This window comes from Seriola lalandi, unplaced genomic scaffold (genome assembly GCF_002814215.2).
Source record: "Seriola lalandi dorsalis isolate HSWRI2012SDOR001 ecotype SW California unplaced genomic scaffold, Sedor1 jcf7180002054777, whole genome shotgun sequence".
Classification (NCBI taxonomy): Eukaryota; Metazoa; Chordata; class Actinopteri; order Carangiformes; family Carangidae; genus Seriola; species Seriola lalandi.
Genome location: NW_019525330.1, coordinates 30,132 through 57,501, shown reverse-complemented (window position 1 = coordinate 57,501; position 27,370 = coordinate 30,132). Strand labels below are relative to the sequence as shown.

The 27,370-nt window shown below is 39.8% G+C and overlaps 5 protein-coding genes across 7 annotated transcripts; 2 read left to right on the top strand and 3 right to left on the bottom strand.

Moving 5' to 3' along the window:
* Positions 1–1,340: 1,340 nt before the first annotated feature.
* On the top strand, positions 1,341–7,319 carry LOC111669157 (excitatory amino acid transporter 1-like). The gene is made up of 10 exons (XM_023425412.2): positions 1,341–1,539; positions 3,364–3,501; positions 3,602–3,809; positions 3,888–3,930; positions 4,033–4,090; positions 4,208–4,382; positions 4,609–4,842; positions 5,003–5,197; positions 5,772–5,906; positions 6,179–7,319. The coding sequence occupies exons 1-10, from the start codon at positions 1,362–1,364 to the stop codon at positions 6,315–6,317; spliced, it is 1,503 nt and encodes a 500-aa protein (XP_023281180.2). The 5' UTR covers positions 1,341–1,361; the 3' UTR covers positions 6,318–7,319.
* A 244-nt stretch (positions 7,320–7,563) lies between these two features.
* Positions 7,564–9,461, bottom strand: admp (anti-dorsalizing morphogenic protein). Its single transcript, XM_023425414.1, has 5 exons — positions 9,161–9,461; positions 8,921–9,057; positions 8,682–8,804; positions 8,377–8,566; positions 7,564–7,988 (listed from the first exon to the last, which is right to left on the bottom strand). Exons 1-5 carry the CDS (start codon positions 9,459–9,461, stop codon positions 7,564–7,566), a joined length of 1,176 nt encoding a protein of 391 aa, XP_023281182.1.
* A 1,784-nt stretch (positions 9,462–11,245) lies between these two features.
* Positions 11,246–15,803, bottom strand: pnhd (pinhead). 3 transcript variants are annotated; one of them, XM_087179053.1, is made up of 7 exons: positions 15,697–15,803; positions 15,068–15,163; positions 14,707–14,855; positions 14,115–14,391; positions 13,067–13,248; positions 12,101–12,159; positions 11,246–11,496 (listed from the first exon to the last, which is right to left on the bottom strand). In XM_087179053.1, the coding sequence occupies exons 1-7, from the start codon at positions 15,746–15,748 to the stop codon at positions 11,346–11,348; spliced, it is 966 nt and encodes a 321-aa protein (XP_087035179.1). In that variant the 5' UTR covers positions 15,749–15,803; the 3' UTR covers positions 11,246–11,345. The 3 variants fall into 3 exon arrangements, with proteins under 3 accessions (XP_087035179.1, XP_087035180.1, XP_023281157.1); XM_087179054.1 differs by having other exon boundaries at positions 13,061–13,248; positions 14,716–14,855; XM_023425389.2 differs by having other exon boundaries at positions 14,716–14,855.
* Positions 15,804–18,887: 3,084 nt separating this feature from the next.
* Positions 18,888–22,352, top strand: LOC111669122 (serine/threonine-protein kinase NIM1-like). Its single transcript, XM_023425361.2, has 4 exons — positions 18,888–19,002; positions 19,132–19,407; positions 20,622–20,890; positions 21,146–22,352. Exons 1-4 carry the CDS (start codon positions 18,933–18,935, stop codon positions 21,896–21,898), a joined length of 1,368 nt encoding a protein of 455 aa, XP_023281129.2. The 5' UTR covers positions 18,888–18,932; the 3' UTR covers positions 21,899–22,352.
* A 2,282-nt stretch (positions 22,353–24,634) lies between these two features.
* Positions 24,635–26,965, bottom strand: ccl25a (chemokine (C-C motif) ligand 25a). The gene is made up of 5 exons (XM_023425373.2): positions 26,868–26,965; positions 26,122–26,201; positions 25,770–25,887; positions 25,518–25,626; positions 24,635–25,194 (listed from the first exon to the last, which is right to left on the bottom strand). Exons 2-5 carry the CDS (start codon positions 26,177–26,179, stop codon positions 25,162–25,164), a joined length of 318 nt encoding a protein of 105 aa, XP_023281141.1. The 5' UTR covers positions 26,180–26,201; positions 26,868–26,965; the 3' UTR covers positions 24,635–25,161.
* Positions 26,966–27,370: the final 405 nt, after the last annotated feature.

The window sequence follows — 27,370 nt, the reverse complement described above, 5'->3', positions numbered from 1 at the left end:
TCCTCATCTCACGATTTATGTCAAATACCAGTGTTGAGTGCCGGTGCAGAGAGGAATGTGTCCTATATGCAGCGAGGTGGAGGGTAAGGGTGTAGAGGTCACGGTGGAGGATGGGCATGCAACACATTTGATACTGACAAAACCTTAATTTTTTATTTGCCATTACCATATTCTCAAGCATTATTAGGATTTTGCAGAATCGTACAACACTGACGTTCTTGTCTGGTGATAGGTTTGAATATTCTGACTTCTAAAAAAATACCTCAAGCAGGAAGTTATCAACAGATCTTAAAAAGATCCTCAAAAATATGGCCTGAGAGGGGAATAAAGAGTCTTAAATTGATTCTTCTTTTCTCGTTTTCTCTTCGCTGTCACGTCAGTTGTAAAATGTTTTTTGTTTTTTTGATTGTGAGCTTTCAGAAAATATTATACATCTATAAACTACAAGCAGGATTGTTTGGACAGTGAATTGTGAAGGCAGCTTCAGTCAGAACCATTAGACCTGCAGCAAACACTGTCAAGTATGCATGATATTATTTTGAGGGGTCTTGCTGAAATAATGTGGTTGTCCCTTTTAAAAACGTTTATATTTATAATATATTCATTATATATATTCAGTAATGTGTGCTTTGCTGCTATTTTGCAAGAGCCTCCTCTTCCAGCCACCTCCACCTGCTTTGCACCTTCTCTGTTTGTTTTCCTCCTGCCTGAGGGGTTTATATTCCTGAATTAATTTTCTTACCAGGATGTGATTTGCAACACGTCCTGAAATATTGCTGCTTTGCCAGATGAGAACTATTCTGCCGCGGTGCTATTTCCATTTCCAAGTTTAAGCAAACCATGTGAGTAATTACAGATAGTTTGCTTTTTCTTTGACACCCAATATCCAGAGCTTCATGTTGTGGTTGCTGAGTCAAAGATGTATGGGATATGAGAAATACGTATATGTATGAGAAAACTCTTGATAGCCTGCGGGATGGGGAGGAACAGAAACCTAGTTAAACAAAGAGTATCACTTTTGAACTTCGACCGAAACTAGTTGAAGTGGCAAGAGAGAATATCTGGAACTTTCCAGCTCTTTAAAAGGTTTGAATCAATGATTTTTACAGGACTTCATAGCAAATGAAAAGGGAATTGCTCTTTTTTCAAGTAATTTGTTTGATATTTACGTGTGCTCTTCTTTAATTACATCTTAAACTGATTTCTGAAGACTTGCTTTTGAAAATTGTATCTTCTATTACAAAATATGTTCAATTCTATTCTTTTTCTCCCTTTTAAACCATCATAAGTATTGCATGTTTTGTAATATGTCGAGAACTTGAATATTCTACTTGTCTTTTCTTCTGCAGTCTGTGACAGAGATGCCTCACTGCTCTAAGCTGAGAACCGTGGACAGCACAGACGACCACGATACCCAGACATGCCCAGAGACGTCTGAGGCCTCGGGTTTGGATCCTTTGCCCCAGAATAAATTTAATGTCAAAGCTTTTCTCTGGAGAAATGCTTTTGTGCTTCTCACTGTGGTTGCTATTGTCATAGGTAAGTCATTTTATTAAATATATCACATATATTATATATTAGTATTAATATCAGTCGAGGTTTAACTTTTGTAAAGTAACACTGCCTTTTAATCTCAGTGTTGAATGCATCACAGATGTAGTGCTGCTGCGGAGTAGTATGAGATTTGACAGAAATAAACTTAAAAAATGTATTGACTTTGAATAATTACACTTCAAGTCTTACCTCTGCAAGATTTCCAGAGTTGCTCCCAGTTCTGCTGGGAAAAAATATTAATATCCTTTTAACATTCATATCCAAGTTTTACCTTAATTTGATTTTCCACTCAGATGTTAAAAATATACTTAAAAATCTTTTCAAAACTGTAATATTGTTGAAATAATCAAATGCTAAAATATTTGGAGAAGATTGTTTATTTATAATTATAATTATTTAGTCAGTTGCCACCATTTTCTCTCCAATACTTTTGGTGTCACTGCGGTTTTCGTGCACATTCTAATTCTTCTCAAGTACATTTCTGAGTCTCGACGGCTTCAACTGGAGGCAGCCGCTTCAGTTGCCAATTTACACAGTCAAATCCAGTCTCATCATCTTGGAAGGTAGGTATTTTCCCTCACTATCTCTGGATGCCTGTCTTCTTGGGTAAAGAGAGGTTTCCCTCTCATCAGGTATGCAGCTCAGCTCTGCTGCTGTTCGCTGAAAGAGTCATAACCATTACCTTCAACTTGATCTTTAACGTCTCTGAATGACAGAGGAAATGTTGAAATCACCTTCCTGGCAATTTCACTTGCATGTTTCTTCCCTGGTGCAGGGCAGAAGGCGAAGGACAGGAGTCACAACCAGTTGAACCAACATGAAACAAACACCCCGGGTCATTTATTTAAATATTATTGGGTTACCAAGGTTTTTGTCTGTGTTCACCCATCTGTTACCTGCTGCTTGCACAGTTTCCTGGTCCAACTGTCAAACCAGAATTGGTATTATCCAAGGGCTTAAAGAGAGGGAGGGGACCAGGAATGTACCATCTGTAAACGAGTGCAAAGTTCTGCAGACATGCTCTTTTAGGGCCTACATAAATCTATGAGTTTGCAGTCATGATATTTTTGTGTTAGGATAAGTTGAGTGATGGGCACAGAAATGACTTTAGATGTAAACATTGTGTTTATGGGTTGATTGATTGCAATTAACCGTGGTTTTCCTTGTAGGAGGGGCTTCTGATATAAAGCCAGTGTAGAGGCTGGCCCCTCGAGACTGCAGCTCGGGTCTGGAAGGGCGGCAGGAGTGATTGTATTTTTTTCATTTTTGTTATATTTATTTCGTTCACCATTGCACCACTGCATTTTACACCTGACTGGTGACCACGATTAAAAACAAAGCACCGGATGAAGAATTTTGGATCAATGACTTCCACCTGCGGGTCAAACCTTACAATTGGAAAAAAATATGTGGCTTAAAACCTTTTTTTTTTTAAATGTTCTATCAATTTAAGTTCCATCTGGTATGGCCTACATGAAACAGAGCCAGAGCTGGAGGCATCAATCAACAGTCAAGTGCATAGCCTTCTTTCAGAAAGGCCGGTTTTCAGTTTCTTCTGGCCTCTCGCAGCTTGGCAGAGGCTTCAGGATTTTCTTTAGAAGAGTCCTCCTGGAACTGAGTGTCCAAGTCTTTGCAGACTCTCACCTCCCTTGATTTCTTCCATACTTGTCTCGAACAATCTGCATTGTGACAATTAATTTTCAACAATGTTTTTATGTACTGGCTTTACAACAGTTGGTATTTTTTTCTGGATGAAGTCGCCATTTGGACACACTGACATGCTGTACTGTGTTTTTTTATTTCTTTGAGGGGTCAGCCTGGGTTTCGCTCTGCGATCCACTAACATTACAGAGAGGGAAATTAAATACCTTACCTTTCCTGGAGAGCTGCTGATGACAATGCTGCAGATGTTGGTGCTTCCTCTCATCATCTCCAGTCTGATCACAGGTTTTCAACTTTATCACAAAACTACCATAACAGGTCCTTGGATATTACATTTAAACAGCCCACATGTGCCGCTGCTCCTTATGACTTCTTTTCATTTCAGGCATGTCATCTGTGGACAGGAAGGCTTACGGGAAAATGGGGCTCCACGCTCTTTGCTATTACACAATGACAACCCTCATGGCTGTGTTGACTGGCATCCTCCTAGTTGTTTTTATCCAGCCGGGGAAATCACCCAGTCACGTCTCAGTGTCCCCTGGTGGCCAAGCGGAGGCTGTGCAGACTGTGGATGCCTTTCTGGATCTGATCAGGTGTGCTTTACAAAGAGTTGTTAGATGGAAGTTTCCAGTCCAAGCTAAATACTTTCTTTCTTTTTTTTTGCTTTGCAGAAACATGTTTCCTCCAAACCTGGTGACAGCTTGTTTCAGAAAGGTGAGCTCTGCAGAGGTCCTGTTTTTTTGTTTTTGTATTTTTTTCATCATGCTACATGTCAACACTGACCATTTTCTTTCTTTCTTTCTGCCTTTTATTCAGTATAAAACGGTTTATTCTAAAAGTAAAAGTCTTGGTGTCGTCAATCTGACTCAGACAAGTGAGTTCAACAAAAGTTTTTACCCTTCTTTGTAATCGTGACAACTCAATTATTCATTTTATTTAACATGAGTCGTTATTATCATGACTTGTAACAGCATTACTTGAACCCCTTTAGATGACACAGTGCCAATGCCAGGCACTGTAGAAGGAGTCAATATTTTGGGTTTATTGGTCTTCTGCATCGCCTTTGGCCTCATCCTGGGCAGTATGGAGAGTGAGGCGAAACTTGTGAGGGATGTTTTTGACTGTCTTAATAAAGCAATCATGCACTTGATCAGTATTGTCATCTGGTAAGCACAATTTGAGGATGTGGATTATAACAATCTTGGCATCTTAAAGTTTGATATTTTTACCTTTAATTGTGATTTAAGTCATCCAGACAATCCCTGAAATTTGTGAAATGCCATAACACAGTATCAAAATGCATCAGGATTCAAAGAATATACTGACTGTCGCCCCCTGCAGTCATCTGCTGATGCTACATTACCTTTGCTGTGTCTCACCTCTCTCTCACAGGTATTCCCCAGCAGGAATCCTCTTCTTGGTTGGAGGAGAGATTTTGAAGATGAAGGACATTAGAGTTATAGGACGCCAGCTTGCCATGTATATTCTCACTGTAACCACTGGCCTGGCAATTCACAGCTTTTTCACCCTGCCCCTCATCTATTTTATTTTCACACGCAAGAATCCCTTCAGGTTTATGGTTGGTCTCCTCCAGGCTCTCACCACCGCCTTTGGGACTTCATCCAGGTGAGTTGGACTTCCAGGCTTCACTGCTGTTGTACGCCCAAACACCTGCAACAAAAGAATGTTCTACCGAATGTAAGATGCTGCTGAATTTTGAATGATGATTTGATCACCAGTAAAAAATGTATTGTATATTTTATAAAGGGGATTTTTTTTTTCATAGCTCTGCGACTCTACCCATCACCATCCACTGTCTGGAGGAGAATCTCAAAATGGACAAACGGGTGACACGCTTCATGGTGCCTGTAGGGGCCGCCGTGACGATGGATGGTACAGCACTCTATGAGGCAGTAGCCTCTATATTCATAGCCCAGGTTCATTATATGGAACTTGATGTGGGTCATCTCATCATCATCAGGTATGAGCAAATGCATATTTTTAACCGGTTCTATCACTTCACCTAAACTGTAGTATCTTTTGAGGAATTTTACTACTTAAAATGAATTATGTTCAAAACTGCACATGTAGCTAATGGTTAATCAATCAATAACAAATACTGTCAGTAACAAAACATGTACAAATGGCTGATAAATTGATTTGACTAAATTCGACTTTTGATTTTTAGATTTAACAAAAAAATATTGTACCTAATAAATTGCACAACATTAACGTAAGCAAGGTGGTGAAAATAAGTTCACAGTACAGGTTCTAGATGTAATATTCAAGTGTCAGACACTCAATATGTTTTATGCTGTTAAAGGCTTTTAATCACATCTTTTTTTCATGATCTCAATTCAACTCATGCCGGGTTCTAACCACTGCAAATAACAGTAATAATAGAAAATTATATTGATTAATAATATGATTTCTTTTTTTTTTTTTTTAATTTTGAAACAGATGAATTGATTACATATTTCCTGTGTATATGCATTTGATCATTATTGCTCGTAAACAATTATGTAATCTAATTATTCTTAATGATGTAATTGCAGTATAACTGCCACAGTAGCAGCTATCGGGGCAACAGGTATCCCACAGGGCGGTATGGTTTCCATGGCGATAGTGTTGACATCAGTTGGACTGCCCCTTGAGGGCATTTCATTTATCATCGCAGTTGACTGGATGTTGTAAGTGTGTGTCTTTCTGTTTGTGTGTGATCAGGGTTTGAGAACTAACCTCTCATGATTATGTGAGCATGACAATGTGACTACAAAAATAGAGTCTTAGAAATGCACTGCCTGTATTGTGCTATACTGTATATGACAGACATGCTTATATATTATTCCTCAGTCAACTGCTTAGATATTTTGGTAAAGGGATAAAACAAATTACCGGAAAGTAATGTAAAGTCTTGCTCACGGGTTCCTGGCCTCATAACTTCCTGTATGATTGTGGACAGGGATCGGTTGAGGACGGCCACCAATGTGCTGGGTGACTGTATCGGTGTGGGTGTAGTGCAGCATCTCTCCAGACATGAGCTGCAGGGTCCCGCAGAAGAATGCTTGGTAGAAGAAAAGAGAGAGAAACCTTCTGACTGAGAGGCCGTACCAAGACGCAACCTCGCTTCATGTTCTTCCTGCAGCAAGATATAGTGTTTTCATTTAAGCACAATTAATGTTCAGGAAAATTAATGGTGGCACCACTGGAGACAGTAACTAAATATACCATTTCTATTCTACAAGGACAAACAAATGAATTTTTCTTACCATACCCTGGATGATTTAACTGGCATCATCAAAAATGTTACAGTAAAAGTTATCTAAAAAAATGTAAATATATACCCAGTCCATTTCAGGAACATTTTCACACAGATTTTGTGTGAATAAGTTTTAATGAAATGAAATCAGTGTTGAAATCAAGGTTAACAACAGTCCTAAAAACTCGTTATGATACAAAACTAACCCTATTGAATCATTGTTTTTTTTTTCCTCTTTAGTATCTGCAAGTTGTATATTTTTTCAAGAAAAATTGCAGCTGCTTTCTGATTTTTTTAACATGTATTTATGTAGAAAAGGGAGAATTTACCATCAATCAACATTCAAATAAATGCAAATGTACCCAAAAACCCAAAAGGCAAGTTTTCATCAGATGCCCCTTTTTGAAGCATTTTATGAGAAATTGCCATGATATTTTAAAGTTGCAGGCTGCAGGAATAAATGTAATTGTGATTTGTTTTAGTTATGCTGTTTTGGAGGGAATACACACCCTGTGTACGCTCATGTCAACATGAAGTTGTTGTGAAGTCCCTTGTAAATGATAATATAAGTGCAACAGAAGAGAAGATTATATGTATTCTTCCAAATGTTTTGTAGAAACACCACAGGGATTGAACAAAACTGGTCCAGCAAGCTTTGTTAATTCCTGTTTTTGCAGGATTGCAAGTTGATGGAGGCACAAGTTTCACAAGATGTTTTACCAATATTTTGTTGTTCTGTCATAATCAACAACGCTTCAGTCTCGATATCCAAAACATCTTGCGCTAATAATGTGACATTTTTGAGTGAAAGCTGCTTTCCAAATAAATGCACAATGTAACCTTTTGTTTAGGGCATTTATTCTGACTGCATATTCGTTCACAACAGAAAACATAAAATATACACATTTACACCTTTCACAGGATGTCACTTCCATCACTGCCATATATTATAATTTATGGATATTTACATATATTACAATGTGGGACTCAGCACATTACTCATTAGGTGCAATTGAGTTATAGAGGGCCGCTGGCTGTCTATGTCCCCAAACCCAATATACATTGTATTTGTGATGAATATCTCTATGTCAGTGGCAGCCACAGCTTCCAGCCACCATGTCATTATACTGTTTCAGCACCACGTTCTCATCATCATCAAAGTAGAGCAAGTTGATGGAGAAGAGCTTGTCCGGCACACAGCACGGCGTCTCGATGCCTTTGATCAGCTTCAGGGCATTGATGATGGACTGAACGGTGGCGTGGTTGGTTGGCCTCATGTTCTGACCCAGGGGGAAGGGGCAGGAGCCTTTGCAGTGGTAAGCGTTGTAACCCCTGGGAGAGACGATCCAGCCTGACCAGCCGATCTCCTCGAAGTCGACGTAGAGAGGCAGGCGTTGGCAGGGCATAGTCGCGCCTTCCTCCTCGCTGTAGTCCAGGGAACGAGCGCTGCGGGAAGGTGGGCCAGACATGGGGGCATGGGGCAGGCTGGAAGTGGCTGCGGTATCGTTTGGGTCTGGTGGTGGAAAGGGGAGATTTTTGTTAGACATCACTGCATTTTGTTGCACATTAGGTGAAGTGGTAATATATAAAGTGGGCATAGCAGGTCCACTGAAGAGTTCACGTTTTAAGGCACCATTGATATTTTGTGCTATTTCTTCCCACGTTGCTCTTTATAGGAAAAGGAGGGTTGGTGGAATAATTAAAAAACTTAAAACAAGAGGCCGATTTTTAACGAAGGACAAGAAGCTGATGCAAATGTTTGATGGGGGGGGGGGGGCAGAGTTTTCCCTAGGCGTCATAGTTCTTATCTACACCCCTGTTTATCAGAGGCAGGACCACAAAAATCCCTGAGATGTTTATTTTCCCTAACACTGGGCATAACCTGATCAACCAAGTCTCACCTGTGCTCTCCAGGGTAGTAGAGCGGCGGCCGTCGTCGGTGAAGAGGACCAACATGGGCTGCTTGCTCTGGTGGTGGTTGCGTCCTGAAGCAAAGCGGATCAGTTTCATATCCATCGGGCTTCCTCCCAGAGTCCGGACCACCACATGGAGACCCAGGTTGCTGCCTTCATCCACCATCCAGGAGCGAACCTTCAGGTAGAAGTTCACATTGGTCAGTTAAAACGCAGGATTCACTCCATACTGTTCAGTGTTTGCTTCAAGCAGTCAACGCACTCATAGGACTGTATGAGAAGAGGATACTCACTGCTTGTGTGATGGTGAACACCTCCCAACCAGTAGAGTGGACAGGGATGAGTCGAGAAGACAGCAGCTTCCTCTCCTGTGTATTGTTGGTTTTGGTGGTGTCAAGCAGCTGATAAACACTGACCTGAGTGAAACATGTAGCCAATATTAGAAACATCGCAGGGAGAGAGGTGCATTAGATTGTATTTTCACTATAACATTTCCCTGACCAGATTTGATCATTTTACATGGTGTACATACTTGGCAGAAGTGATGTCTGTTGAATGTGAGTGTTGCCTGAGGTCGCAGCTTGAAAAGATGGAGCTCTGCAGTTAGGATCTTCTCAGTTCTTGCAACAGTGGACAGATTGAACCTGAACTCCACCTGCTCACTTCGTACTGCAAGGAAAATGATATCATTAGAGACCAAAACACTCCTATTATATTTCATCTTCTACATGTAGCCAGCTGCAAACGCATGCGTGCACAAATCAGATCTTACATTTGTCAAAGAAACTGCGCACAGTATTCCCCTCCAGAAGGTATGGGTCCTTGGTCACACCATCTACATCAGCAACCGTGTTGTACAGATCAAGCATGTACTGCGGTGCCTGTTTGTGTCCATGGATTGCAGGGGGGTCCTCCATCCCAAAAACCTCCAGGAGTCTCTTGATGGCCTCTGAGCGGACCTCCTCCGACTCGTTCTCGGCGGCGAAATGATTCTGATTCTCCAGGTAGTTGAGCGAAGGCCGCGCAGCGACCGTGCACACCAAAGTGGCGAAGCTGACCACGAACACCAACATCTCTGCAGCGTGGGTATATTCCTGGTGCGTCGGTGTCCTCCTGGAACCACACTACCAGCCGACAACTTGGAGTTGGACTGACTGCAGGATCCCCGAAGCTCCACTTTTTATTTCAAAAGCCGCCGTTCACTCTTCAGTGCCCCCAAAGCCTTGGTAAACAGCAGTAAAGATGCTATTTGGTCGCAAATGTAAATCACCAATCAGGGAATGTAAAGGGGGACTAATGGCGGTGTTAACAAGGTGTGAACCCGATTGTAGATTTTATTCAAGCCCATTGTCTCCACGTCTGGCAATAAAAGCTCAAATAAACTACATTCAGCCTTTGAAACAGCTCGATACTCATCGACCAGCACAATATGTTGCTGTGGAACATATATTTTTCTCTGATTTATAACGATAAAGTTGAAAGACTGCAAAGCATATGAACAGAATAAGCTTGGAGCTGATCTCCCGAGGAAGTGCACTCACCATGGGAGGTTAACTGCGCCCAAATGAATCCATTAATTTAGAATAATGGGCACAGTGTCTTAGGTGGAAACCAATTATTTCGACAAAGAGGCTGGTGTCGTAGGCTACACGTCCTGAGATTTACATAACTGCTTATCCAGTTACAGCTGGATAATCACCAAATTTGCAGCTTTATATTTTAAAAGGACTCCAACTGGACCCACCCTGTCCCTCCATGGCATAAGCTGGCGTGGTGCTTGAAAAGTTTCTGTGACTTTATCCAGTGATGTTTCCTTGTTCCCTCATAAAAAGGCAATTTTCTAAGACATAAGTCTTTCTAAGTATAGTTTACAGTGTTAATTCCCTAGCTATTTAGATGCACTATATTAGGGTTCAGCGTTTGCCCTTTACCACTTCAGATATAGAAATGTCTATATTATATTCTGTATCTATAAAAGATAATTAGTTATATTATCCTTGAGCATTAAAACTAAACTTTATGTTTGTTGCTTTGTCATTATGGTTATTTTTTTAATTATTTACCAAAGCCAACTCGGTTCTTTCCAGGGAAACATAGAAAACTGGGCAGTGTGCCATTTGGTGCCTTTGATCTTTACGCACAATTACGCACGAGCAAAAGACAAATTGAGACTGAAAAAACGTTTTTCCCCAACTGTAATAAACATTTAAGAGATCAAAGTTTTTTTCTACATGGCACTTTACGAGCAAGCCATAAAACCTCTTCTATTTAGATGAGACAGAAAAGTGTCACAGAAAAGTGTTGTTTCACACTTCCATATCAAAATAAGGAGCAATTAACTACTTGCACGTGTGTTTTTTCAAAGAGACATTTAAAAAGTTGGTTGGCCTTTCATGTGCCCTTCAAAGTTGAATTCTGGCCGTTTGACCCTGATAATTATTCAAATTAGTTTCAAATTTCATTGATTTATGGATTGTGGTCTAAAGTTTAAAAGACTATCCTTCAGGTCTACCAATAGCTGCTGTTGTTTCTCATGTAAATTCACTTGTGCACTTCTGTAACAAGAAGTTTATATACTTTTTTTTCCAACTTATACTAATTACATGTATGTATACAATCAAAAGCGGGCGGCACACTATTTGATTTGCTCTGAAATGTAAAGTGTCATCTATGTTGTTGGTAATGCGAGCCACCTCTGAGACCTTTCCAACATGAGCCATGAGCCATTCATTTGCAGTTTGGATAAAATGTGTTGCACAGTGTTCCAATGACAATTCATAATATATTATGTGGTATTAAATTTATTTACAAAATTATCATTTTTACATATATTACATATAATACAATAATACTTTAGAGTGGAAAAGTCTGCAATGAATGACATAGTATTTGGTTCAATGGGCTGCGGCCACTGTGGATCAACATTTGGGAGCCCCTGCAGGTCTTGGAAGTAGTTTTCAGTTTTTGCAAAAGCAGGAAGTGATGGAGAGGACGGTGCGTAACTGCCCATGCTGGTTGAGGAAGCTGTGGCTCTCGTAGCCTTGAGGAACACAGGAACTGGACTGTCTTTCAGCCCACAAGTGGCACATTTCAGGATCAGTTGGACTCCTGTAGAGGAAAATGAAAAAATGCAACTTTGTTCAGTGCGTCAAAAAACCCATATATGTGCTGTGTGTCTCCCAAAATATTGTTAAATTACAGTTTCTGTCTATAGCCTTTGTCAGTGTCATGGTTACTGTGCAACGAGTATGTGGGCTCTTTTTTGTTAATTGTTATTGTCAGTTTCAACTGGGATGATTCATGTGCAACCTTTGTATGCAAGCATCATGATTCTGACAGTCAGTGCTGGTATACATGTATTACCACTGTGCAATACACAAGAGATTTCAATGATAACATGAATCCCACTGAGAAATGCATTAATCAAACACGAAGACAGACTGTTTTGTATTTGTTTGTGCAGCATTTCCCCCCCTCAGGACAGAAAATCAAAGTCCTATGTGGACTTATTCTAAACTGACAGTTATCTTATTGTAAGTATTCTATGATCTCAAATTAAAGCAAAAGGTTTAAAGGAGACATTGGGCAGAGGAATTAACCTAAAAAGGCCAACATGTTGAGTTCAGAGGGTGTCAGCGCTCACAGGCAATTGCAATGAGAGTGGCCCAGGAGGTGTGTGTGTGTGGGTGTAGCAGCTGTGGTTCGTACTTACCTGAGAAGGCATCGGTTTCCTGTAGTGCAGCCTCCCAAACATCTGCCCACATCTATTTCCTGTGGAAAATTAGCAACACAGAGAGAGGGCAATGAGCTCACAGCTGGTCGCAAATATTGACCCGGTTGAGCCGGGGGCCGGCTGCTGTTTAGCATGTAAACTGCTTTGATTCGACACCTGCAGGGGCCATTTGTGTTTGCACTCTGCTCACACCTTTGGTGCTGAAACACAGCAGATGACCAAAACTGGGGCTCGGAATTCAACTTAAAATTCTGTCTATCAGCCCATTTATTTAAAAAATGAAAATAAAACCAATTAATTACTTATTTCCGTGATAATGAGAATGTACTGTATCTAGGAAATTCCTCCAAATTAAAAATTTAAATCCTTTAAATTGTGTAGTGCAACAACTATGAAGCTTGCACTAAATGCAATGTGATCAGAATAAAACCCTTCTTTGTAAAGGGTTTTATAAGAACCCTCACAAGCTGAAATGTGTTGGTTGCACAATAAAGTTGTTCTTAATACTACGAGTGTTGGAGGAGTTTTGATATCTGCAGCCTATTTTCCCATCTCCAGTGCACCTTGGAAGAGAAGTGACATAAATTCCTACTCTGTTTATATTTGAATTCGAAGACCCGCCAGTCTGTCATGTGTATTGCTGCAGGTTGTGCATGAATAAGTATTCAACACATCCTGAAGTCCTTCACACCAGGATGTGCGGTGCCAGCCACTGACCGGTGCCTGATTAAGTGTTGTCTTCCACACAGTCTGATGAATAAAGATACTTCATTACTGTCTGGCACCAAGCCAGGCACCCGTTTCCTCTCAACTCGATTACAAAAGAGAGTGTGAAAGTGGCATCACAAATGAATCACTGTCTGGTGTTAAGTATGCCATGCTAATCAAATGAACATAGCTGGAAGAGTCTGTGTTTCAGTGCTAGTTTACTGAGTTTACACTCACTTTGAGCCTCTCTTCTTTGACTCCATCCGCGTGGTGGACTATTTCATAGTAGTACTCCACATACGGGACCCTGTAGCAGCTTTCCTTCAGCTCACAGGCCACTACGGTCTGGATGAGATCCACTTTGTTGGGGGTTTCCACCAAGGCTGAGTCAAACTTAGTGGGGACACAGGAGAATCCCTCTGCAAATAATTACAAAAGATTCGATTTATATAGACAGAAAGAACGGCTCAATTATAATCGGTGATCCAAATCTAAACAAACAGAAAGTCCCAACATCAAAATATAAAACGCAGGATTAGCTCCTCAGTTACTCCTAAATTGATTGGCAGGTCTTTCTATACACCAGACAATTGTATGACTTATGTGTGTTTGTTTGTAAAGGTGTGTTTACATCAAATATCTTTTTCATCATTCAAACAAATTATATTTGTAGATTAAGCTCTTAACATAAACATAAGAGCTTCGACTTCATCAGTATGACTTGATGAAGACCATGACCTGCAGTATATATTACTATACCTCAAGTAGCTCACTGTTTTAATCTTTTAGTGAACCCACAAAAATATGCACTTTAAATATTTTTCCAGATATTCACATTGTGCCCTTTCAGCATGCTACTTTTGATGATACACACTAAAATAAAATGCTAAACTTTTAGGTAAATGCAGAGAAAAATAACCAAGTTAGTCCATACAATTTGCTCTTTTCCAAAACAACAAAAAAAAAAGTTAATATTTTTCCTGCAATGTGTCACATTTGACATAATTCGGTAATAGTGAGACTGTAGCAACATTGTTATTATCAACGCAGTTTAGAGGAGCCTGTCCCCATTTATTTAAAAAATATGATTCATAAGTGTCTTATATGAAAACATAATGTAAACTGCCTCTCTAAATGAATCATTTTACAATGATAATCTGCTGTTTGTTGAAGTGAGTACCACTTCCTGTTTTGTTTATTGTTATTTTAGGCAGGTAAATCACGCACACACACACACACACACACACACACACACACACACACACACACACACACACACACACACCTGGAGAGCCCTTGGACCGGGAGCATCCTCCCACGTCGATGACCGTCTCATATGGCGTCTCGGAGTAATACGTCCTCAGTGCGGGGACGCGGATGCACTGGGTCAGCTTGATCTCGCAGTGGCACTCCTCGATCACCTCCACCTCCCGGGGCCCCTGCAGCAGGAGCACCCGGTCCACTCGCATCCCGGTCGGCTCACACACCTGGTTCATCCCGCAGGAGGGCAGCTGGTTCAGCGTGTCCGGGCTCTCTGGAGCAGCAGGTCCCCGGGTCCTCGTCTTCAGAGAGGCGAGTTTGAGTCAGACATGTCTAAACGTGTTTCTGATCGCTTAAATTATTTGGTTTAAAACGTGTAATTAATTTTTGATAGATATTTAACTTCAAAATGCCCTAACAGCATTTATTGATCTGACAAAACTATATTTATTATTAGCTATATTTTAAAATTTCTTACAAAATTACATAAACTACTGACTTTATGCTAAATAAGAGTCTGTTTTAATGTTTTTACACTGACTTCTTTTGTGCCAGGACATCAACCTAAACGGATAATCACAAAGTTACAGCGCGCCCTTGTGGCCAGGTTGAGAAACTTCACTTACTTTTTTGCTCCTGAGAAATTCCAGCATTGAGGAGTGTTTGGAGTATTCCTGCTGCCCTGCCTCATGGGATGGCCTGGATGCTGCCCCACAGTGCGACCTGCAGATTCCCACATCCACACTGACAGGACTCCCAGATATGTCTGAGGACAGGATGAGGAGACAAGATGGATTTGAATTCAAACGGAAACAAGTCCTACAAGTGTGAACACACCTCCTTTAGGTTTAGATTTTCTCAAACTGCTCAACAATTCAGCAATGAAACATGAGAAGACATTATTGATTTCTATGAAAGACACAGAGACAAACGTGTTGGGACAATACATTCACTTAAAGGAGCAGTGCAGTGCTTTACCTTGCCCAATGTACACAAAGTGGCTCTGTCTCTTGCAGCACACTCTCTGGGTGAACAGGTTTCTGTGATCAGTGTGTTTGCCCGACACTCCAGTCACTAGAAAACATTGCATGAACATACATTAATGACTTAGACATGGAATTATATTACAGAGTTTAGTGCAAAAACATTAACCATGAGATCAGTATTTAAATTACAATATGTTAAACACAGACGACAACTGAGCAGGAATCTGTTTTCTTCAAGGTCATTTGTAGATGAAGAGCGTTCATTATTAAAGCCCAGAGAGTTATGGAATATGAATGTTGAGAACCATAGCTTTCCAGGAATGACTTTGTTAAAAGATCTTTTTATAATGCATGACTGTATTCATCTGGAAATGTTAATTTTGGATTTGCAAGTAAAAAAACGTTAGTATTTAGTTAAAGTGATTTGACTCTACTGTTGCAGGAACTCAAGTGAGCACACATCTTCTAGCATCACACCCTGTCCTACTACTCATGTTTACTAATATAGCAACGGATTAGCAAGTATATCTGAGCGGACTGGTGTCAGTCTGGCGAGTAAATAGCTGCTTTTATAATGTCACAGCAGTAGTAGCAGAGTAGAGTAAAGCGAACATTACTTACAGGTCAGGTGGAGGGCACACAGGAGGAGAAGGAACGGCCAGGGTACATCCATGGCTTAAATCCGAATCTGCTCCTGCAGCTGCCAGATGTTGAGTGCCCCTCTGCTCAGTGATGCCTCTGATATTTATATGGGATCAAGCTTCAGCCCCAAATGTCGCCCGAAAACAAGGTCTCAGAGTGGTGTGGAGCCAGAAAAAGTGAGAGCTAATCAAATTTCCATGCTGAATGCCTTGTGGGATGGTGTTCTTACAAGCAGGGGCCACTTCAAAGGAAATCTCTACAGCTTTTCTGTTTCTGCTGCGAGAAGACCCAGTGGCTCGAGTGTGTCGACCGGGCCTGAGCTCACTCTAATGAAGTGCTTAAGTAGCCTCGAGCCATTAAAGCGTCGCTCATTCAAAGGCATTAATCATCTTTTATCTCAGGGGGAAGGTGTTTAGCACCTCTGACTTAAAACAAAACCTGGCCCAAACACATAAACAGGATCAGCGTGGGGGCCTGAGCCTCCCCTTCAGAAAACTCCAGCACCTTTGTGTTTATTCAACATGACACCAAATGGCCAGACCTCTCAGAACTGCCCTTCAAATCTCAAGCTTGTTTTTCTCTGCAGAGAAAATGGAAAGATTGAGAACGGGAATAAGATACTGTTTATCAAACAGGTTTCCAGACATGCACGTTTATGATATCTACTCTTACCTAAGAAGACAGTATGCCATCAAAAAGGCCAAGAATACACCAAACGTTTTGTCAATTATACATCTGAAAGGGGGCAACCTAAATTCTCTGTTTTGTTCCTTTATCGTATCATATCATGTTTTATTTTAATCACAGGAAAGAAGTTGATAATGTTGGTGTTTTATTGATTTTCCATTCATCTCTTAATAAGGTGTTAGTCCTTCTTTGAAGTGTTGATGTGATCCCCTCATTTTCACCAGGATCAACGGATCATCGTTCAGAGAGCCGTCAGCACTCAGACACCTTGATTAAGGTGATGCCAACAGCAGTTTCTATTGTTGATTCCTTTCATTAAGCGACAACAAATCTTATTGAAACTCTATCATAATCCTGGTAAAACCCAGATTCAGTCGTAGTAATTACTTGATTTAATTATGCAGATCGCACGATATGTTGCAGAGAGACTGTAAAGACTCAATAAAGATGACCACACATGGTTTTCAATCTAGGTTTAGGGCCTTAAAGGATCAGGAGGAATCATCAATATTGAAAGTAATAATAAAAGTAAAACTCACTCTTTACCATTCTGTCTACATGCAGCTGTTATATAAGAGGTCATCAGGGGTCACAGGTTATCAAGTTTGAGACTTACAACCAAATAAACTTTGTGAGTTTGATAATAAAACTCAGAACTCACATGAAATGAAATGCTGTGTTGTTGACAAAACAAACAAACAAAAAAAGCATAAAGAAATATAATATGAACCACTACAGCAATCTGATCAAAGTCCATGAGTAGCTGTTCTGCAGCTTTCATTTGAGTCACATCATCTTCCTCAGCAGAAAAAGTTTTTCCAGTTGTGAGAGACTTGTCTTTAAATCTCCACTTCTCTAGGCACGTCAGGGATTCTGTGTCCACGCTGCCTTAAATGTAGACAATGATAGTTCATCCTTCAGCTTGGAAACACCAGTTGGACAAACAATCTCAGGACAGGCCCTTTAAGTAAAAATGAAAATTTGAAACCTCTTTGGTAAGACATGTGTGATACAACACAAAGTACCAGAACAGCTACTAATGGACCATGTGGGGACATTTTGCCAAATGCTTTTTCCAAGTTCAAGAATAAACTTTCAGTCTCCACGATGCTGTGTTTTTTTTACCCCACTTTTTTCTTAAAAATCCACAAAGGCAACATTTAAAGTACTTAATAATTAATTATTTTTCTCAGAGGCCATTTTAGATCTATCCATCAGCTTCAGTTTATTGATTTTTATGTAGATATAAAACCTCCATTTATGAATTTCTCTCTGAAATTTGTTTCACGTACTGTCCATTAAATGATTTTGCTTGAAAATGCAGGAATTAGAATATATGCCTGGTGTGTTTTACCTGTGCCTTTCACATGCACTTTGAATCTCTTTTCATCCATTAGTCCTCCTTAGCAAAAGCACAGATAATGAACTGCACTGTGATTTTCTGTGACGCAGTGACTGTCCTCTAATATTGCTATTAATTTTTTTTGTCCTGTACAATTATGAAACACACCTGTCTGAGTGCAGCCACTCTTCCCTCTACAGTAAGCCTTTCCTCATTAGAGGAATGTAATTCAACGCTGCATGTGCTGACATAATCACGAGGCGGTGATTGGATTAAAATGAGTCATTCGCAACATGAATATGCAGCTTATGCACGTGCGCTAGACAATCCGTTTGTCCAGTCTGGGTAGCAGAGGTTAACAGGAGCGATGGGTAACATGTCTGGCCTGGCCTCTGTCTGGTGTCATGGTCAGTGTCTGGGTCACTGTTTCTGTGGAGCCCAGTTACAAGACCACATCACAAACTCCCTGTGTTCAATTCTTTTAGATTGCGGTTGAAGTTATGAGGGTAAAATAGCATTTTGTTTTGTTCTGATTTGGTGGAAAATTACAAGAATTTGAATTTGCTATTTGTTGTCAATGTTGCCTTCATCAACGCACTACTTCTGATGAAGTAGAATAATGAATTAAATAATAATGTAAAAATGTAACCAAAGTTTGTCTTCATTAAAGGTTTTGCAGGAAACCCCATGCAACATAAACTTTCCTCAGTGCATTGACCCCAAACAATGATGATGGTCATATGCAGAACATTATAAAGGTAATCCCATCAATGTCCTGTTCATGCACCTGTATCAGTCTGCATATTTATGTCTAGGGGTTAACGAGGCCTCTGCAAAGCCTGTCTGTTGTCTGTCTGCGTGGGTGGAGTCCAACACTCCAGGATTACAGGGTGATAGTTCTGGAGTATACATCAAGACAATACTGGAGCACAGGGGGAGAGCTGGTGAGAAAGAGCAGTGGTACTGTAACTGTATCTGGACAAGCAACATCATCTTAGAGCATTTTTCCTGATGCATGCAAATGGTTTTGAATTCAAATCATGCATCTTATATTGTTTTTTCTTCAGTTTTTGGTTTGTGGAATTTTATTTTCTTGGTAATTTACCAACTTCTTGTTTTCTAAAATCTTCAATAACTTTGATTACCAAGGAAAGCAGCGTACCCTCCAGTGCCTGGGGTAGGAATCATGTATTTGAACAACAGGAATAATGCCATCAACACAGAGAGGAGTAAAAAGAACATAAGAGGCAAAGCATGTAAGTACAGACTCACCTATATATTTACATTTATGATTTGGGTGCACTTTAATTAGACCCAATATAATGGAAACCATTGATGTTGCATCTCAAAGTATGACACCAACTTGACTACTTTCTCCATCTCAGGGGGCCACATGAAGACAGCTTCATGTCAGGAGGAGAACATCAACCTGATGTCCCCAAAGTTGGGGAGAAAGCAGGAGACAAAGGAGAACATGACGGAGGAGCAGGAGTCGATACAGCGCACGGCGTTAGGGAAGGCCCTCCATGATCAGACCCATTCAGAGAGAGTGATGAATGATCTGATTTTTGGACGACGGGTGGGGCTTTACGAGCTGAGAGGGGAAATCGGCTCCGGCAACTTCTCCCAGGTTAGACTGGGGATACATGACCTGACCAAAGGTGAGATACTGAATGCTTTGTCTTTTTACACACAATGTTTTCACAGCCTCAGTGTTTAGATAGGACACGTGGCTGCATAAACATTATAGTTATTAGGACAGAGTTATTGCAATAAATGTGATGCAATAAAGTAATGATAAGTTTGTCAGGAAAGGTTGCACCTCGTCGTTTCATTTCCTGGAAAACATTTATCGTATGATTGCAAATACTGGGTCATATTAGTTTTCCTGTCAAATATTAACCGCTGATATACTGAATATAACTTTTAGGTTTCAGTTTGGAGCTCCACTATTGTCTCCCACCCTAGGAGCAGTTACTTCTTAAGATTAAAGGATAAGGTTAGCAATATTCTATATTTTTATTATTGTTAAGAAAGTCCTAAAAAAGACAGAAACTCGTGATGCATCAGAACATCTCTCAATACTAGCTCTCAGACCCAAGCCCATTTTTTTCTCAAATGAGGGTATACAGTATATCTTTAAAAATAGGTCAGGAATATATACTTTCATTTGAAAGAAAGGCAAAATAGCTTCCTAAAACTGGGCATTGTAGTTTTTAGCAAACGTTATACAAACAGGAATACATTGTGCTTTTGTTAGGGAATTATTTAGCTGCTAATTTGATGCTCTGGTGAGTATTTCTGGCAGCAGGACTGTGTATGTGGGATTGACTCAAAATAAACTACAGTCCCCATATTCATGATAATAAAGGAACATTGTCTTCCAGTGCAACAGTGCAGCTCAGTTATGTCATTGTAATGGTGTTTGGAGCTCAGTGGCACAGAGGAATAGCTACAAACAACGTTTGCTAGTTTATTGTTGGCTTTTCAAGGGATTTTTTTACCAGAAAGAAAATATATAATTTCACCTGCCTTATCCTCAATTTATAATGAATGTGCTGACACCCAGACTCAGAAGACACTGGGGTCAGCTCATCTCAGCACTGCAAGTCCAGTCTGGGCCATTCCATGTGTCAGAAGACAACAGATAATCTCATCAAGCAGCCACCCACTAATCCACACTGTTAGTCTTCAACCTTCACAGTTCACAGCTTGTATAACTGATAAGCATACATTTGTGAGAGGGCCAAAGTGTGATTATAATATAATAATAGAAGGAAAAGAGATCATTCACACTCTAAGGAATGACAGTGTAAAAAAAAAAGTGTTAATTCCTTGTTGCCTCACTGACTTTGCCCATGTCTTCATCTGATAGAGAGAGTGGCAGTAAAGATCCTGGATAAAGTGCGTCTAGACAAGCACTCGCACAGGCTTTTTGCCTCTGAAATCTCTTGCATGGAAAAGATGGCTCACCCCAACATAGTCCGGCTGTATGAGGTGGTGGAGACGTTCAAGCGTCTCTATCTGGTTATGGAGTACGCCAGTGGGGGAGAGCTGTTCTCCCGTATCAGCACCAGGGGGCGCCTGTCAGACCTGGAGGGCAAGCTTGTGTTCTCTCAGATCCTGTCTGCAGTCAAACATATGGTAAGTCAACAGCAGAGACCAATTTTACAATAAGATGCTTTTGGAAGGATAGAATATAATTTGATATCACTTTAATGGATTATATTCTATATGTTAGAGTTGTTGAATAGAGTCCAGGTAATGATAACACTTTAAAATAAAGCTTGTTATGTGACTTTGTATTTAAGGTCAATGAGCTTAAATGAGCCGGTCAACTTTTTCATGAATGTCAGTATAACAATCTCAAACATGCATCTGTTTTCTCTTTTTTTCCAGCATGATAACAATATTGTCCACAGGGACCTGAAGGCAGAGAATGTTTTCTACACCAGCACTTACTGTATTAAAGTGGGCGACTTTGGTTTTAGCACATTCTGCTGCCCCAGCGATGTCCTTCACACATTCTGCGGCTCTCCACCTTACGCTGCCCCTGAGCTGTTCAAAGAGAAAGGTTACATTGGTCACTATGCAGATATTTGGGCGCTGGGTATCTTGCTTTACTTCATGGTGACTGCCACCATGCCATTCAAAGCTACTAACACAGGAAGGCTCAGACGTTGTATCCTGCAGGGCTCTTATACCATTCCCTCCTTTGTACCCCAATCATGCCAGGAGATCATTAAGGGCCTCTTGAGGTCTGTGCCTGTTGATCGCCTCACGACAGCACAGATCATGTCCAGCAAGTGGATGAGAGGCATTGAGTATCCCCAGGCCTACCCCTCTTACAGCCCTACACCCTCCCATCTGGTTGAGACCAACTACAACCTCAGCTCAGATGAACTAAATGTCAAAACTGCTCTGGAGGATCTCGGCATCACCAGGGTCCATCTCCTCAACAGCCTAGACTTAAGAAGCCCCGTTACCGGGACATACCGGATTTTGCTACATCGCATCCAGAAGAGGAGATCTGTGGAAGCTGTGGGCTACAACCAGTTATGCACCAAAGAGTCCCAGAATAGACTCAGATGGACAGGGGGCTCAGACGGACAGCTGAATAAGCGTCACTCTGTTGTCTGTATCGTCATGTAGTTTGGTTTCTTCAAAGAATAGTTCAACATCAGTAGTTTTCTTTTAATTTTTAGTAAATCTAAAAGGATAGAACATGGTTTTAGATTTGAATCGGGCTGTGAACAGATGCTCTCATGCTATTGAAAGTCATTGTAACCGCAGGTGTAGACCAGTGGCAAAGTCAGTGCTCATACTTGTCAGTCGTGTGTGCACCAAGATAACATCAAACGTTTTCAAAGTGTGTGTTGTATTTAAACCAACTGAGCATGAAGGAAATTTCACTGGGGCTGAGAATGACCCTGAGGTTCATTTCTCATAAAGCACCATGTTTTTTTTTTTTTAAATGAGTGAAATGTGAAAAAGGAAAATGTAAACAGGCTTATAAATAGCCTAGGGTTCTGTCTTTTTCAACACGTTTGATTTTTTGGTTATCCATCCCTATATAGTGTATTATAAATAATAATAATAATAATAATAATAAATTAGCATGGCAAGATGTAATTTATTTTTGTGCTAGCTATCATGTTTTTATAAAATCAATTCCATTTAATTTTCATTTTTGTGTCTAACCTGTTTACAGTAGTTAATATTGTTGGTATAATTCTGTCCCAGATTTTTTTTACTGACCTTCTACTGTGGACTTTTCTACTAATGTGTGTCATTAAATGTTTACATGTGACGGTACATTTTCAGACGTATTTATGTATGTGATTATTAATATTAGCTTGCAACACGTTCACATGATAAAGAATGAACTATTGAACAACTGCTCACTACAGTAAGAATACTATAGAGCAAGGCAAACAATTATTCCTGCAAATGCAGTTCACTGCTCATTGTGACAGAAAGTAGCTGTTATGACAGTTTGAGTATTAGGTAGAGTATAAAATATGGCAATAAATATAATGTCATTTCTGTGCTTTGTTGTGTGCAATGTTTTATGACGGCTTTCATCTTTTTCTCCTTTCTGACTGTGATTGGAGTCATGATTTATAATTCCACTATAATTATCTTTGGCGCCAAACTTCCACACACATTTCTGCTGACATGAATTTGAGGAGGGAAAAAAAAGGTTTTTTTACATTATGAAGGTGACAGAAATACAACAATAAGAAACAAGTCTGTGCTTTATTGCTTATATTTCTGTTTTTAACACCTCCTGTAACATTTTATAATCTAATTTTCTCTGTATCTGATTTGTTCGTGTTCAAAAATCCAATTTGTTTCAGAGTAGGTGATTTTTTTTTTTACTCATATTATTTTCCAGTCTCATACTTTCCTTTCATGGTTTTCCCCCTGGATGAAAGAAAAAATTCTGCTCATGATGCCAACCGGCCATGTCTCTCTGTCTCAGCATGCAGAGGCAAAGAGTACAGCACATCTGTCAGGAATGGTTGATATATACACAAGAAGAAACAAAGCCTCATCACCAAAATCCTTCTCAAGCTGCAACCAAATTCTGAAGGTGGTGCATCTATCTGTCATATTCAATGGAATTTTGCCATTAATGTCTAGATAATTATTATGTATTTGTCAGGTAGTCTATCACCTCTGCCTTTAGGCTAAGTTGGCAGCCAATTCAAACAAATGCTGAACCTTCATGCATGGGTGATTCTATACTTTTGAATGGTGATTGCCCTACTTAAAAACGTTTAAACAACAATCATACCACTCTCACTTTCACCACTTAACCACGTGTACATTGGCCGAGAAGATGTGTTCACACTTTTCCTTTAATCAACAAACATCAGATAATTAATACACTGTAATGCACAGGCTTGTAGTCTTTGATAATGTTGCTATGGAGGAAATTTTTTTTTTTAACAGTTTGCAGGACGGAGCCTCTGCCAGGCACCAACGCGTGGAAGTCATCAATCCACACAGACAGCAAAGTGGAACGCTGTATTATTCAAAGACTGATTTTTATCAGCTGCATGTTCCTGCAGTTCGTGTGAATGCTCATGGAGACAAGAGTAACACACATAGATCATTGAGTAAATCTAGCACAATGTCAGACCAGATACTGTTTGTTTTAAATCAACATGTCACATTCACCGATACTCTCACTGAAGATTTCTTTTATTTGTTCTTGCTTTCTCTCTGTAGATATTTTGCGCTGCATTGGAATAGTTAAATCTTGATATTTTATTTGTCTCATTTGGTAATTTGGTAATCTAATTTGCTGTACATCCCGTGCAAAGAAAATCAGCTGCAGCCAAAGTCCTGGTGTCTGGCAAAATTTAAAGTTGCACTGCAAGATAGTAAAGGAAAAGAAAAAAAGAATATGACACAATTTTTTGCTTGGGAGATGGAACTTATCACAGCAGGCACTGCTCAAGAAGCAGGAAAACACAAGAAAAATATTTTAAAAATATACAAACCACAATTTCAGAGCATGAAATGTACAATTACATGGATCACAGTATTTTAAGAACAGCTCATGAAATAAGAGCTTGAAGTGAAACAGTGTGTGAAATAATAGCAATGCTATGAGAAAGCAATCTGTTGTAAAGTGGTAACTTTACTGTAAAAGACTGTAAACATATCAGGAATGAGTTCAATATTGTGTTGTGTTGCAGTGATTGGTAGTAGAAATTGTGATAGTGATGTCACTCCAAAGGTCTGTTATGGTGATGTTATGGTAGTTACATGTTATCATTGTGTTTAATAGCATCAGGTGATGCAAACATTGGAGAAAGTTTATATTGTTACCGCTCTAACTTATATATGTACATATACATGAACTTTTAAACAACATTGTGTGGGATCTGAAAAGCAAGTTTATTGCAATCATGCTTTTATGGGAACACATATACTGTCATAAAAGCCAGACACAAAGTTTATGAAAAGGCATTTATACAATTCAGAAATTAAGACATTAATTTCTCCTTCCCTATGACAAACATTACAGAAAGTTATTTACATTTAATTCCATTCCATCACCATTCATACACCATTATTGAACATTAAAAGTTCTCAAAAGGCAAGAAAATGGTCACAATTAGTCCCAGTGAAGCAGCCATGCTATTGAACATATTTATATGTATTGTGTGGAGACCACTCAGCATCAGCAGCCCAACCCTGGACAACAAAGTGCTGCTGCAATTCTACACAAGCTCTTGACCCTTAGCTTAATGCAGAAAGCAAAAGTAATGCTACAAAATTTGGCCAGCTTCCTCGTCTGCCTTCCAGTCAGATGCCATGAAACCGTCAAACTGCATCTTGGTGGATGCTAAGATTAGCCAGAGGGCAGAAGGATGATTGGGGCTGGCAGGCTCTCACCCTCAACCTCTGTTCTTCCACTGTTGTGGATGGTTCTTTGAAGAACAAAGATCTCCATTTGAAAATCAGTTCACACTTTTTAAAAAAAATTCACATTCAAATGCTCAGGTCACACTGCAGAAATCTTTGTTTTATCAAGTCAATTTTCTGTTATTGATTCCTTAAAGTTTAATTTTTAGATAAATCTGTCAGTGCAGTCAGAACATTTCAAATCAACTTCAAAGTGTTTTCAAAAATCTAGCCTCAACGTGCAAAAAACTAGTATCTGGAACATAATAAATGCAAAAATTGACACATGACTTCTTTCTTCAGTGACTTCAGTTCTGAAGTGCAAAAAGTACCATCAATAATCACTCACCCTGGTGGGTTTGAAGCTCTCTCCCCTTATGTCAATCTTATTCATCAGCTCTTCAACCCATTTCTCTCTGGGGTCTGTGCAAAATACTCGCCCCTTCCTCATGGTGAATCTAAAGAACATTCGATTCAAACAGATGTTTATTTTCAGCAGCAACAATAGGAAACCTCTACCCTTAAAATAAGAAACACTGAGAGTTCACGAGGGCTGATCAACTCCCTTATAAAGTGGGTGTTCATGAAAGTGTGCACTTACACAACAGCAGGGATGTTGCAGCCTCCATCTGTCTCCTGCCGTCTGTACTTCACTGCATGTTTCTGAGTGCCGTGGCTCATTTTTTTCACATATTTCAGGCAGCAGTCGTCATAGGACACTGACGGATCAGAAAACAGTAAAGTCAGAAATCCAGTACACAGATAAAGTGCATTATATCAAGTCAAATAATCAAAAAGCCATTGACGCTATCAGGGAATTCGGAAGGTGCTAAAGAAAGCAATAAATACACAGTGAGGGCACATCTGCCCACGCAGGTACTTAGGCAATAAACCAGTCTCTCTGACCCTCATTTTATGCTGCAGATACTAGCCATCCTTTTACAGCTCTTTACCTTGTGCCAGTGCAAGACAGAGAGACAGGCTCAGGAAGAGCAGCACGGTCAACCTCATGGTGAAGTCTGTAGATGCAGATCTGAAAAAAAAGACGGATGGTTGCAAAGAATTATTACGATGTTTACCTGCAATCAGCCTTATCGCTCTGTGATTGTTCAACCTCCACTCCTTCCATGCCTTCCCCGTTCACATCTCAAACCTTGGACCTTCAACAAATGTTTTACGCCACCTCTTTTATGTCTGTTACCGACATGTAGCACCTTTAATCTCACCAGCTCTTTTAATCCCATATTTTTTTTGCTCTTTTAACCTCCATATCCCAGTCTCCTTCACACAGGATTTGTCTGCACATGCTGAATGAAGCAATCATGGTTCTGGGACATTAACACATGTGTATTTGATGTCCATTGTCTGTAAAGGTTTCCTGTATTCAGCTTTTGTGGTCTTTTGGACAACATAAAATACATTTATTAAGAGAAAAAAAATGTAAAAAAAATCTAAATCTAAAAAAAAAGAAAAGCTAAATGTGGCACATTTACATCATGATGATGTGAATGATGTGTGCTGTCAAAGGTAAATAAACAAATAAAGACAATAATAAGACAATACGGAAAATATTTTACATTTTACAAAAATCCTACTGAATTTTATCCGATGGAATTCAGATGAGCAGAACAAATCAGCAAAGACATTTTTTTCTGAAAAAGACTAATTGTTGACAAACACAGATTGTAATGTCTCTCACCTCTAATGCTCCGGGTGTAGTCTGTAGCTCTCTTCATGTGTTATCTACTTGCGCAGGTGAGGCGTTCTTATAAGCACTCAGGGGCAGGTGTCATATTGCTCACCTTTGCACAGCGTTTTTTTCTGCTTTTGTTGTGTTGTCTTATGCTCCTCCCTGAGATAGTGGATGCATAGAAAGAGAGCTGGAGAAACGCATGATTTAAGTCAACACAGTTAGTTGCATTATTGTGCAATGACATCTCCTCAATTCTCAACAGGTTTGAAATTCCCAAGCAGCATCTATGTATGTGTGGGGCTGCCAGATATGTCTATCATCATATGGAATCAACTGCCATGTTGCTTGAGGTTGTTGTAACTGGAGTCTGGGCTGTTAAACTCTTAAAGGTTTTAAACATCCCCTCACTCTGACAGTAACCTATTGAGAAATATTAAGTCTTCAAAAGTCACTGTTGAATGAAGGTGTTTTGAGCACTCACTCTTACATAACTTGCTCTCAATCTTTAT